The 14,924-nt window shown below is 37.0% G+C and overlaps 1 protein-coding gene across 1 annotated transcript in view; it reads right to left on the bottom strand.

The window, feature by feature from the left end:
• The window catches only part of chn2 (chimerin 2), a 379,687-nt gene extending 368,405 nt beyond the window's left edge, over positions 1–11,282 (bottom strand). The window contains exon 1 of the mRNA XM_078539034.1: positions 10,596–11,282. Coding sequence (XP_078395160.1) covers positions 10,596–10,641 — 46 coding nt within the window. The 5' untranslated portion in view covers positions 10,642–11,282. The remainder of the gene's footprint in view (positions 1–10,595) is intronic.
• Between the last annotated feature and the right edge of the window lie 3,642 nt (positions 11,283–14,924).

The raw sequence follows: 14,924 nt of genomic DNA, 5'->3' as shown, positions 1-14,924 counted from the left end.
CTTTTGCCTACAAATGAAGAGATTACAAAAACGGGATTGTATTCCCAGGAAATTAGAAAATTAAGAGGTGATTTAATCCAAGTTTCCAAGATACTAAGAAGAACAAATAGAGTAGACAGAGAGAAGCTATTCCCATTGCTTGGCAAGTCTAGGAGTAGACATATGCTGTCTGAATATGCATCTAAACTATGACTATGCATCTAAATATTAGAGCCAGTCCTTTCAGGAGCAAAATTAGGAAACACCTCTACACACAAAAAGAGTGCTGGAAATTTAGAACTCCCTTCTGCAAAGGGCAATTAATGCTATGTCAACTGTCAATTTTAAATCTGAAATTTATAAGACTTTGTCAACCAAAGATATCAAGAGATATGGAGCAAAGGCAGGTATGTGGGGTTAGTTTGCAAATCAGTCATAATTTCACTGAATGGCAGTGGAATAGGTTTGAGGGACTAAATGGTCTCCTCCTGTTCCTATGTTGAGAAAAAAAAATTAAACACAATATCTTAAGTGGAAGGCAGGGGTTTGCACCAGTGTTACTTCAAAACATAGTGAACTGTTAATCTCATCCATGCCTCCAAAGAGAGCATTGAATGGAGGCGAGCCATATCCCCACCAGGGGAGAAAATCATCACAGGAATAGTCACCATAGGTCATTCTTACAAACCTCCTGATAGCTGCTTACAGGCCAACAGAGACCAAGGAGCAGTTTTAGCCAATCAGCTGCCCTCAATTTCAGAAATGGTGCCTGATGTTCACAGATAGGAAAAGTGAATAAAATAACAAACACCTTACAATAAACAAAAGGCATGAGCATTACAGAAAAAGTGTCCAAACAAAATGTATCCTTTGCTACTGTACAGGACTTGGATTTGTGCCCAGGAAGTTTAATCTTTGAAATATTTGTTCAAGAAACTGTACTTCTTGGGATTTAGCTCAGTATTATCAGCAATGAGTAAACAATTGGGTTCAATGTACATATTCTCGCCAAGCAGAAGTCAGGTATTTCATATCGATACAAGTTTTCAACCTTTACATTTGGATCTTTTTTTGAAAAAGCAAGCCTTAAACAGATTCAAGGAAAGGACAAGAAATCTGTAAGAAACCTCTGATCATTTGCACTGCACTTCCTGGCACTGAGGAATGAAGCGTAATCGCTCACATAGTGTTGTCTGAGTGCCAAATAACCTGCAATTATTTCTATTGTACCTTTGTGCGCTAAATGTTTTCAGCCACCCAAGTATTGACAACCTAACATGCACATCATTGGCCATTATATATTGCCCCTCATATTCCCTGGTCAAATTATGGTAGACCTTGATCTGTGGATTGAAACAGAATGTAATTTAACAGCAGTGTGGTATTGTGTTGGCATTGTTTCTTTTGGCTTCAATACTATAAACTGCTCTATTGGTATATTTATTTTCTATTGAAAGAAATAAAACACCATGACTGGGTTTAAATTACACACCTATAATAGAATCTATACTTCAAGCAGCAAATAAAATACTTTCACTACTGGAATATATGTAGAGGTTAATGGAAACGAAATACCAATGTAGTTGCTAAGAAAACGCAGTGTATGTACAACAGTAGTAGTTTTACAGTGTCACCATTTTAATTTGTGCTCTGCAAAACAGATAAATGCATTTCATTTACACATACAAATGATTTTAATTCTCTCAAACTAGCTCTAGACAGATGAGTGAAATCATTGCTATTACAATTACAGGTTATGAAGAAATAATTAGGATGTGGATTATTTCATTTTTATTATTGCTTTTTTCATCTTCCACCACAACTGAGTTATTCATCACAGTGGCACTGCACCTTTTCTCAACCATGAGAAAATATAAAATTTACATTAGCTCTTCATAAAACATCTGCATGTTGAAGCAATGTAATTTTCAGTAACAGTGAAGAATGAGTGACAGTGGATCAGAACTATAACCTTGCACCTTGACGACTCGAATTTGAGTCTTGTCCAAACTTAACGATAAAAATCTCCTTGTTCAGCAAGATGCAAGGATCGAAAAGAAATTAAGTTTTGGCAGGCTCAAGCCCATACCCCTGGTATGTGTAAATCTACTGCACAGCATGCATATTTATTTCTTACTGATTATTATGGAATTGGCAATGAACCCTAAAGGCACAAAGATGCTATGGTGGAACCTGGAAATGAGAATGTTCTTTGGAGCAGTTCAGTTTAGAATGAGCCTAAGCTGGTGCTATAGGTTAAGAAATTTAATGGTGATTTCAGCAGTAAATAGGGGGGGGGGGAATCAATTCCCTTGTATTGGTGTTGCAGAATGAATAAAACAGGAATGCAAAAATTAAGAAATATTGGAAATAGTAGCAAGTTGCAGCAACAATGCATTCCAGCCCAAAAGACGAAACATGAGTTCACAGCTACGATTGCAACTTCACCAAATTCCAAATCTCTGCTGCATTATTGCGAATAGGATTATCTCCGGTTACTACAACCCAGCTCCCCGTGATCACTACAAAGTATCTGGGAGCCCACCTCCTCTCAAGTCCTTCCCACAAGCTTACCAAGAGGACTTATCATTTCCAATACAAAATTGCAGTTCTCTGTTCTTCCTACTCTCTAGTTATATCAGAAAGTATTTTGTTTGTTTTTAATATTGCGCTTTTCACTATTAAAAGGTTATATCACAGCTTCGGTAGATGAAGAAAGTATTTATTTTTGTGACTTCTAAGAGGTCAACATGACATCAAATCATCAAGCAAGCTTTCAATTAATTTAAAGTGTTTCCAAAAAAATTTAACACAATGCTGCACAATGGAAGCAAATATGTCATGTTTCTCGTGATGGTAATGTACAACAGATTTTGAAATATGGGAATAGGAGTAGACCATTCAGCCCACTGGGCTTGCTTGACTATTCAATTAGCTTAGTTGGCTGAACAGCTGGTTTGTGATGCAGTGACGCCAACAGCGCGGGTTCAATTTCCATACTGGCTGAGGTCATCCACGAAGGCCCCGCTTTCTCAATCTCACCCCACACCTGAGATGTGGTGACCCTCGGGTTAAACTCACCACCAGTTGTCTCTTCTAACGAGAGAGCAGCCTGTGGTCCTCTAGGCAACTTTCAGATCATAGCTCATCTGTAGTTCAACTCCATTTACCTCTCATCAGTCCGTATATCTCGAGACCTTACTTTACAAAAACTATTAATCTCAGTCTTGAAAGGTCAACTGTCCCAATATCTAAAGCCTTTTGGGAGAGAATATTCCAGGTTTTTATGAGCTGTGAGAAAAATGTTTTGAAGAAAGTGCACAAAAAATCCCCAGAATCATTTCCACTATGCTACAAGATGGAATATTCATGAAAAATACTTACACTGTTATAGGTTGGTCCTTAAATCCAACGCAAATTCAAAAACAGTGAGTTTTATTCTCTCTGTCTCTCAAGTTCAAGTCACAGTTAAGTAGACATGTAGATACATGGATATGGCATGAAATATAGAGTAGCCTTTGTTAGGAAGTAGTGGGGCAGAACATATTTAAAAATTTCAAGTAAACTCGGGTTTTAAATACATTGCTGCCTCCACCACTAATTGATTTTATATCAGAAGTGGCTTTCACCTTCTATGTCCAAATCAATTATTCAAATAGACTAGCAAAAAGAGACAGATCCATTGAACTTAAAAACTGCCCAAATTAAATGTTTTAGTTGGATACATTTTACATAACAAAGCTCCCTGGAAAAAAAAGTTTCATCATCAGGTGTCCTTTTAAACTTAACCCATGGAATAGAGTTTTAACTTAAATTTATTTTCCTGACATGGTAATTGGTTTACTAACTATCGTTATCATTAATTCTGCACAGTGCATTAGGCATTAAATCTGTAAAGTACCACAATAAGCCTGTCTACAGCAGAAGATATGGAAGTGCCATGCTTTTCTTATTCTCAAACAAGCATCATAACCACGCCAACTCACTGAAATTCAGATCACCAAAGAAAAACAATTGAGTTTACTTTATTTCCTAGTGGTTCCAACCCTTGCACTTTCAATCATGCATTTAATATTTATCGCAATTAAAAAAGATATAAATTATTTCTCAAATCACTAAATATGTCCACTTTTTGCATTGTATTTCACATTCCAAAACTGCTGTTCGTCTTCAGAAGCCACCCAAGGCACAATTTTCCTCCTTGCAAATCAATTGGACTGGATTGCACCTTGATTGCCTGAGGCCCCATTTTCTGCAAATGCACAAATCTTTGCATTGCCTTTTTGTGCTTTTGTCTTTTTTTCCTTCTGTTGGCACTTTACTGTTTTCATTTAAGTTATTAATACTTATTTGTATTTCTTTTCACCTTCATTTTAAATTGAGCTCGAGCACACCTAACATTATTTTACATTCCCAGTGAAACAGCCAAGTCTGGCATGACAATTAGTAATATCACAGCTGATCTGGTTTTGTTTGAAGATTGAGTGCTGAAGCCTGAATCAGGTACAAAAATAAAAATACCTGGAAAAACTCAGCAGGTCTGGCAGCATCTGCGGAGAGGAACACAGTTAACGTTTCGAGTCTGTATGACTCTTCAGCAGAACTAAGTAAAAATAAAAGACATCAGGTTACTGACCTCACCTGGTAGCAGCAAGTCTGACTTTACAAATGAGCTGAATTAACTTGTGACTAATGACTACACTCCTTCCAATGTGAATACTGGCTTCTTATACCAGCAACTTATCAAGCACTCTCCCAATCTTCCCATTATTGCCTTCCTAGTATTTAAAAAATCAACCAAAAATTGAAACAGAGCAAAAAGGATCATGACGTAATTATTTGCTATATTTTTTTGAAAAATGTTTCAAAGGGACTTCCACCCAACTATTAACAATGCTTAATTATTGATTGTCTAAAACTTTTTAAACACAATTTTTACACCAAAATACATCAAATGTAACCACTACACATCACCAGCTATTAACTTAACCAAATAAGTAGCACATTTTCTTCTTAATAAAGGATCTAACTCAAATCTAGGCCCGGCTGACTTTGCAGGAAGTCTTCCCTCTCTTGCTGCCTATTACAAATGCTATGTGATAAAACTTTGGGCAATTCCAACCCAATTCACATTGAGAATAGCTGAAACGGAGAGGAAAAAAAAGCTATTTACAATTTATCACAAATAAGTAGTTTCAATTAATGAGGCTGGTGTAGAGATGGCACTCCTTTAAAACTGGGATTAAGGCAAATTATGGGCAAATAATGAGACTTTTACTGTGCACCTCACTACGCAAAACTGAGTTAGGAATGCCAGATGGGGATTCTGTGCATAAAGTGTTCCCTAAATCTCATTAATAACAGCCAAATAAATATGGTTCATAATCATTATTGTTTATAAGGGTGCTATCTGTACAACATACAAAATATACCTATCTAGCATAACAGAAAGACAAGGGCAATGTAAGAGACATAATATATTCGGATTTCCAAAAGATCTTCCATAAGGTACCGCATTGTACATTCATGACTACGGTCGTGGCATGCAGAGTTGGAGCATAAGCAATAGAATAGTTGTAGCTGTCCACAAAACTATAAACAGATTTGGGGTTAAGGGGTAGCTAACTACTCAGATTGGCAAAAGGTGGAAGTCACCTTCCCCAGAATGGTGCTGAGACAACTGTTGTTCACCATTTAGCTGAACAATTTGGCCTTGGGAATCAGAAGTACAATTCCAAAATTTACAGGCAGCACCAAATGGAGGGGTTCAGTTAATAGAGGAAGACTGCGACAAATTTGCAAAATGGACATGTAATTGGCAAATGAACTTGATTATATATAAGTGTGAGGTGGCACATTTTAGGAGGAAGAATAAAGCAGGCCACATATTCCATGGAAAATAAGAGTCTAAATGGGGTAACGAATAGAAAGATCCGGAGGTACAGATACACAAATCACTAAAAGTAGCAACATCAGTTACTCATTTTAAAAAAAACAAAGCACTGACGTTCATTTTTACAGGGATAGAACTGGAAAGCAGAGTGATTATGTTTAAAAAAAACTTGGTTAGGCCACACTTGCAGTACTTTGGATCATTCTGCTTATCATATTATAGAAGCACTGGACAAAGTACAAAGATAATTTGCTAGAACATTACCAGAGCTGAGAGGTGATACAGACTGGGACTCTTTTCTCTAAAAAATGAAAATCTTCCATTTATAGCATGCCTTTCATGCCCACCAGATGTCCCAAAGTGCTTTACAGGCAATGAAGTACTTTTGAAGTGTAGTCACTGTCGCAGACTGATGGGTGGCCTGATAGATGTCTTTAAAATGATGAAAGGTTCGACTGGTAGACATAGAAAATATGTTTGCTCTTGCAGGGAAGATCAGAACTACAGGACCACAAATATAAGATAGTCACTGATAAATCAATAGAGAATTCAGGAGAACTTCTTTACCCAGAAAATGGTGAGAATGTGGAATTCATCACCACAAGAGTAGTTGAGGCAACTAGCATAGATGTATTTAGGAGATTCTAGAAAAATACATGAGAGAGAAAGAAATAGAAGAGGATATTGATGAAGTTAGATGCAAGAGGATGGGAGGAGGCTCATGTGGCACATAAGTACCAGTATGGACCAGATGAAGCAAATGGCCTGTTTCCATGCTGTAAATATTATGTATCCACAGAGCATGCTTCATAATGTTAATGAAACACGTTAACTTGTGAGTTAAGACTCAGAGCCTAAACAGTAAATATTACAACATCAATTTGTAAAATTGTAACTGTACAAGTCTCACTATGGTAAATTGGTTTTCAAATGGACGTCTTTTTTAAAAATAGAAACATCAATACTGAAATAGCATTGAAATGTGTTACTAGGCTGACAATATTTATTTCTATCCAGTTATTTTTCTCACCTCGATGGATACTAGCCATAGATAAGCATATTTTTTACATTTCACCGAACATGGGTGACACCAACAAAGCTGTATCCCCAACTGCCCTGCGAATATGGTACTGGATCTTCTGCTTGGACCACTGCTGCCTTTGTACTGATGATGTTGCCATCATGCTGTTAGGAGGGAGCTCCAAGACAATGGCCCAGTATACATAATAAGAATAAACGGTAAGGCTATCAGAGCTCATCATTACAATGGGATAAATATGATAGCAACTTCTAGAGCCCTTGTGTATGATTAAACTGAGAAATCCAAAGTTGCTGTCAGATATATCCTGCTCCTCCACAGGTTGCACCGCAGTCCCTTGAGAATGCTGAGAGGAGAGGGGAGGGAAAGGTGTGTTTGGTTGTGCTTGAAGTGGCAGAAATGCTAGAGGATAATTCATCGAGTGTGGAGGCTGATGGGTAGAAGATGAGGACAAATCGAACCCTATCATGTTTCTGGCAGGGAGGGAAGGGGTGAGAGCTGACATGCCGGAAATGGTACAGCCTTCTGGACTCAACATTAAGTTCAACAATTTCAAATCATTACATCTTTATCATCCCTGCCTCTGTATGTGCTTAAAGTCGATTACATTGCTATTTCTATTTCCAGTTCAGATGAAAGTTCAACCATCTGATATATTTGTTCTGCTTCTCTCTTCACATATGCTGTCTGATCTGTTAAGTATATTCCGCATTTTCTACTATATATTTTGCTATATTTTGCTTTTGTTTCTAGCGGATAGTTCAGGATAAGTTCTGGCAGAGATTTCAAGTTCAGAACTCTGAGTTTCTTGTTCAGAAAATCAAACAAAACATGGAGAAGAAATTTTGTTTCTATTGATTATAGATACATTTCATACTAAAAGAACTTGAATACATTTTTTGAACAAGTGTATTCATTTGCTGATAATGTGCATGTCAAGGCAGTATGACAAAAACACTATTAATCTTCTGCACTGTTATGATCCACCCTTCAAAGGTCAAAAACTCTGTTTTCATTTGAGATAATCACAAGCTCAGAGAAAGACTAATACTTATCATATTAAAACATGGATCATTTTAAGAATTCCACACATAAATAGCTTATCTTATTGAAACACTGCTTCAAGAGGGACAGATTGAAAGTCAGTACATTTTTTGTGAAGTAGATAATGCTATTACAATTAAAATTCTGTAAATATCACAGTAACTAAAAGTTTTCAGAGAGTTACAAATAATTTATGTACAACATGTGCACAGTGAACACATTTGAATCCATAACTCTTAGGCCTTTGCCTCACGAATTCAGTATCGCTGCTACTGCTTCTGTACCATGGATGACTTGAGACACACCAATTACTTCAAGTCTTGTGGATTATTTGCAGTCCTCACTTGGAAAAATTCTACAAGCACTGACTGGATTGTACCATTGAACTTTCCCCCCAAAATACGCAGATGGGTAGTCAGGTGTCACTATTGCATGTTTCATACTGTCACTCCTGGGTATACAGTATTCAATTGCCATCACCTGTACAGAATTTTATGAAAAAAGCATTCTCATTAAAGCAATGGTGCACTCATTTTAAGCTAGTTATAGTGTTCATGAATTAAGAAAATTAAGTCTACCACATCTAACTTTTTTAATATATCAATGGGAGCAATAGTACAGTTCCTTTCAATGTGCCAAAATACACTCCCAACTGACTCATTGTGGTGTCAGACTGCACAGTAAAGTTCTGCAATCTGTTTATTTATCCATATAAAAAAGGTCAAGTATGGAAGAATCAGGATTCTTTCCCCCCCACAAAGCTTAGCGGCAATATAGCAAACATGCCCTTCTTAGGGAAATAATAGTATACTTGCATTTTCTTAAAGCAGAAAGACTGCACTGCAGATACAGTTCAGATTTTAGTACATACATTTAGTGAGCCCAACTGCAAAGGCATGCATGAGCATATACAAATTACTTTGGTCAACATAAATGTAACTCCATGCAGTGTTTTATTATATTTTTAGAATGAATCCTAAATATAGAGTAGTACCAGTGGCACAAACTTAATACATCAAGTTGCAATTCATTCTGTGTTACCATGGCAAGACGGCAGACTCTTACCTACTAGAAGCTAAAAAGCAGGTAAGCTTCAGAAATGCTCAATACTTGAGTGAATCATGAAGGTTCCACAATCTCACAAGATTGTTTCCTGATATATATATATATATATAAATAAAATAATATATATAATAATTATATATATATATTAACGTTTCTCTAAAATTTGCAATATCAGGTTGAGGCAAAGGCAAATATTTCATATAGCTAGTCATTCTTAGGCTACAAACTATTCAAGGTCCACTAATAGAAATAGAGCAACATTAGGATATTAGTACAAAAAACAAAGTGCATTTCAATTATGAAGGGTATTAAAGTCATATTAATGCTATTAGTAAATTCCTGTCACTAAGTTATTCCCTAATCTATAAGACTTCAATATTATGTATAGATACAACTGCACTATGCTACTTAAATTACTTTCAAATAAAACAGAACAATTTTGTAGTATCCATTTTAAATAGGAATAGTTCTTTACCCATTAATCGTCATTACTTTCTCATATAAATGTCTCCAAAAATGAGCAGTTAGATGATTCACCTTGGTCAAATTTCACCATCTTAATTAAAATCAGCTTCACTGCTCTCCCGCTTCAGCTATTTTTGCACATTTTGAAAACTAAGCAGTCTCGAATATCCAAAAGATAGTAAAGAAATGGCTTATCATGTTGCAATTTATTGTTGTTATAGCATTTTCAACAGATTTTTGTAACACATTCCCAACTATTGATAAATTTTCAAAGTTTCAATTCTCTTTTTCACACCATTTCTCAGATGTGAAATGGAGACCAAGCATCTTAAGTGCTACTTAGCGTTTATCAGCAATGCAAGAACTTCAATCTTCATAAGAAACTATTAATTTACCCATATCTAAATGTAATTTGAATCACATTGCCCTGATAAATCAGTTTAAAATATGACTGTATTGCTCAATTAACACATTATGGTTTTATGAAATCAAAATATTTCAAACCTTTTAAAATGTCATAATTATTGTTGTCAGGACATTTTTCTTAAAAAGGTCTAATGTTATTATAGAAATGAGTTGTAAATTATTATAAAATACAAATCAGGTTACTCATTTGATATTCACTTATGATTATAGTTTGAGAGGGAGTTAATGGAGAGTTGCAGCTGTGTACACCATTCCAGAATGACCTCTGAAATAATCATTTCTTGTGGCTGCACTATTAGGTATACATAAATAAAACGGCTATGGGTCATAATTGTTGCTAAGACAAGGATAGTCATGTTTTATTGAAGGTGGAGGGTGGGGGGGGGAGGCATAAGAATGCAGCAACTTATCAGGGACTTTTAATATCCATGATCAAAACAAAGTAAACTAGGTCAAAAAGCTGATATGGAAAAGATTTATCTTAAGTGACAATTTTTATTACGATATGTAAAGAACATTCCAGGAAATAGCATGTTACCATGGATTAGATCTCTAAACAAAAATGTCAGACAACACGCTCACCTAGCAGCACTGCCAATGCTATTTAAAGCATTCAATTTACATGTCAGCTGTTTGAACATGCTTTAATATCTTAACCTGTCATTGTGCTTTCCCCTTCCTTACCTGACGAAACCGATGAGCCAGATAAACTCGAGTTACTTGATGCCATCCTCGATGTATCTGTTTTCTTTTATTTTCATAGAATTTAATGCTGACAGATCGGCAGTCTTCTACGTGTTGTAGCGGTATTACCCATTTCAAACCACTTCCTGAACTGTCAAATTCGAAGTGCGCTGCCAGAACGGGTTTTTCTTCAAACTCCCCCTCTTGGGGCAGACCTTCTGTGCAAGTCGTGGACAGACACTGCGATACAACGTCTCCCGCCGAGAAGAGAGGTTGCGATACAATGTTTCCAACTCAATGGTCGGTGCAGGAAAGTAGGGAGCGCTGTAATCACCGTGTCAGAGCTGTTTGCCTGTTTAAATGCTGACTAAAAACTGTGGCAAGGCGGTTCATGTCCAACGCAGGCAATGAGAACCACGAGCAAAAAGAAAAACCCCACAGGACAGGAAAAAAAACGCGCACACCAAATGAGCCACAAATACTGCAGTCACAAAGATTCTTACAAACATAAAGAAGATTTTTTTTTAAATGCGAACGTTACAACAAATCGCCTACGCCATTTCCAACACAGTTTCACAGTATTGTGGCCACACGTTACCATGTGCAAAACCCAAAGCAGAGAAACATTGTCCCTGCCCGACCGGAGGCTGCAAACGGCGGAGTCGGCTGGACATTCTGCCCGCTCGCAGCGCCTTCTGGGACATGTAGTTCTCCTGATTCGGCCAGCTGATTGGCGGGTGAGGAAGTGAGTGCAGCGGTAGACTACAACTCCCGTCACAGCCCGCGAACCTCAGCTCAGCTCTTGCAGCTGCTCGGAGCTGATTGGAGCTATTTTCTTTCATAGAGTTTATTTGTGGGGCGTGCAATAAATCTCTGCAAAGTAATTTCTTGAATGCCTCATACTTTTACTGATAATTTCCGCGTGTACTTCAGCCAATGTTTAGTATAACTTCTTAAAATATATATATATATAAATTGAATCCATCTCCGTTTCTGAGACGGTGGATTTGTCCCTCATTCCTTATATGTATGGCATTTAAGGCATATATGGCAAGGAAACACAGCATCATGTTGAAAAAAAAATCAACCAAACTAAAAATCAACACGCAGAACGTATGTTTAGTCAATGTGGCCTGCGAAAAATGTAAGATAAAGTTGGCAATAAGACTCCAATATGCGCAAAACTACTTCAGAAGGCTAAACAAAGTGCTGGTTGAGGTATCAGATTCCTAAGACTACTACAGAATGTCAACTTGGTTCCGAACTTTTGTAGCCAGGCGTATCAACTTGGAATAAAAGAGATCTTGCTTACTTCAACTCCTTGAACAATAGTGACGAGCTGGTCCCTTAAGCATGCATGCAAAGGTTTGAACTCATGCTTGGTGGACAGCAGTTACCAGCAGCTGCTTACAAGTGGCAGGATGAGCAGCATATCTCACAAATGTATAAATAAATTGGAATCATTGTTCTGATCATAACATAGGACACTCAGCAAATGGTATTGTCATTGTTGGAGGTGGTAATGCCCCTTTGCATCACACAATCGTGATGGGCACTAACCCTGGATATATAAACACTTGCTGAGATAATGTCTTTCAGGGACTGCAATGTCACATCTCATCATTTCCTCATATGATGAGCATCTACTTTCAGGGTGAGGAAAAACCTATGCACGGCAGCTTGCATCATGCCAGCCACAATGATTTTCTAGATATCCAGGTCCAATGATATATTCCAGGCCTATTCATCAGTCTACACTATAATGCTTACCTTCTGTGCATCTAAACTATTAGTACTTATCACTAACCATGTATAATTTATTGGTATCATTTGAATGACCAGAATGGATGGGTTGATCAACTGTGTATCATCCCCATCTCATCACTTAGTTCATGATACTAAAGTGGTTATTTTCACTAAATTCACTGCCCTGAGAAGGACAGACTGCAGATCACAACTCCAAATCAGATGTTGGGGGAACCTGGTTCTGCTTCTATAAATCAACAGGTTAAAGTAACTGGGAGACCTGAAAAAGAGAATGATAGATCCTGTAAAGACCCGTCTGACAGACCACATATGCTGGTCACACTCCCTGATGCATCACTGTTCAGTAGAAGACAGACTGAATGTTCTCAGTCAGAGATGACAACTCTTTCTCAATATGGGCATCCAAGACCTCCAAAGAAGCTGTGTGTGCTTTCTGTTAAGAAGCAGGTATTACTACAGAGTTATCATACATGGAGGTGACCTTCACATATTCTCCTTGAATTGTTACCCTTTCAAGTGTATTCTGCGTGAGGCGAAACCTTTCAATGGTTTACATGCTCCCTACGTTCTAATCTCTAGAACTCCTTCACAAAACTTCGATGTCTCCCTATCTCTCCTCTTTTAAGACACTCCTTAAAACCTACATCTTTGACAAAGTTTTTGGTCACCTGTCCTATCTCTTTATGTGGCTCGGTGAAATTTTGTTTGATAATGTTCATCTAAAGTGCCATTAGACCTTTTTACTACATTAAGGTGTGATATAAATGCAAGTTATTGTTATTGGCGATCGATCTTCCAGCTGACCAGTCTGAGAGATGGTCCTTAGTGTCTGTACATTAGCATCTTCATTTAAAGGGAGGGCTTGTAAGATCTTCTCAGCCAAAGTTTGACAGCTCTGGATCTTCCTCATGATTAAACACAGAGATGGTTGGCAGTGAACATTTTAGTCATGAACATGTCAATCTCCTGTGGATCTCCAGCAGGAAACCACCAAATAATATACTGACCAAGGCAATTTTCCACAGTCAGCAGTGTGGCCTCAGGTAGACAGAAGCACAGATCCACCACAGTTCCAGCAGCAGAATGCCCTATTGGGAAATTTAGGCCCAGATATTTAGCAATAAGGAGTATGGATGAGCTACATATGAGTACAATCCTGAGTTTTGACAGTGCAGAAGTCCAGTTCTTTGATAACACTGAGGAAATTTCTGGAGTCTTGGCAGAACAAGGGTGACAGTCTTAAAAACCAGCAATGCAGAAACTGCCAAAAGCTGCACAAAAAGGTTACAAAATATGCTGGACTAAATATAGAGGAATGTTGCATATTCCACATGCCTGGACTGTAGGACCTGCTTATATTTAACAGAGTCACAGCTCTTGGCAAAAATACTAAACCCATAACCAGCTTTCCAATACTGAGGCTTTGAAATAAAAGCTTCAATGAAGATATTAAAAGACCCAAAAGGCAATGCAATAGATAATTTTATCGTCTTATTGTAAAATATGTAACTATTTTATTATTTTTATTTTGTTTAAAAATTTTAAGTGCCACTAGTTTGACTGCTGTGCACGTGAGAAAATTGACCACAGCACTATGTTCACTCAGTCATGACCAACTTGACAAAGGGGCCTGAAGCAGCCAGCAAGCCCGTGAATTGCATAGGCAATACGTCTAATGTCTGATTCAGATGCAACCTGGATGACTATAGAGTGCTGGACACCATATTGGACATGTCAGGGTCCGTTTGCCATCCAAAAGAACGGAAGCAGCACACTCAAATTTCTAGGCCAGAATTCAAGGTAAAGTAAAATTTACAAAAGAAATAATAATATAAATCCAACCTAAAGCTGTTACATAATAATGCAAAGGAGACAGTCTTTAACTATGTGTCTATTGTAGCAATACAAGCTCTTAGATATTTTAATTTCTTTTTCCCCATGCAATTTCAAGGAAAAAGTGAAAGGAATAATTTTCTTCTGCCAGATGCATATTCATGGATCTGTGCCAGGGTGTGGATCTGCCACTCTACAGCCTTGCCGACTAAAGCCTGGCCTCATTTTCTTAACAACACCTGGTTAATGTCAAATATGACGCACTTAACACATTGAAGACTGAAACATATTTTGCACCAAAATCAAAACTTATTAATTGTGTACACCGTTTAAAAATTTATTCTATAGTTCTGTATATTTCTCAAATTGTTCTTTACAATTTGAGGTAAAATCAATGAAGGGGAACTATATCTTGTACTGCCAATTTATTGGAAAACAAATCACATATAAAATAAATTTTGTGTAAAGTAATTTTACTTTGACTCATACATATACGTGTGATATTAATTTATAATATAAAATTCAAAATAAAAATACTGTTTTATAAACTATTCATTTTAACCCCTAGTGTCTACATATCAAAATATAAATTACAAGAATTTTAACTTTTTTTATTCAAATTCTATAAATTAAGAAATGTTACATGACTCCAAACATGCATTATTTTATCTTAATTCTTTAAGAAATATCAATGTCACAAGTGCACAGAAATCCAATTGTTATAAAATG

This window comes from Cetorhinus maximus, chromosome 3, assembly GCF_964194155.1.
Source record: "Cetorhinus maximus chromosome 3, sCetMax3.hap1.1, whole genome shotgun sequence".
In the NCBI taxonomy this organism is placed as follows: domain Eukaryota; kingdom Metazoa; phylum Chordata; class Chondrichthyes; order Lamniformes; family Cetorhinidae; genus Cetorhinus; species Cetorhinus maximus.
Note: the sequence above shows the minus strand (reverse complement) of the source record. Positions and strands in the feature narration are given on the sequence as shown.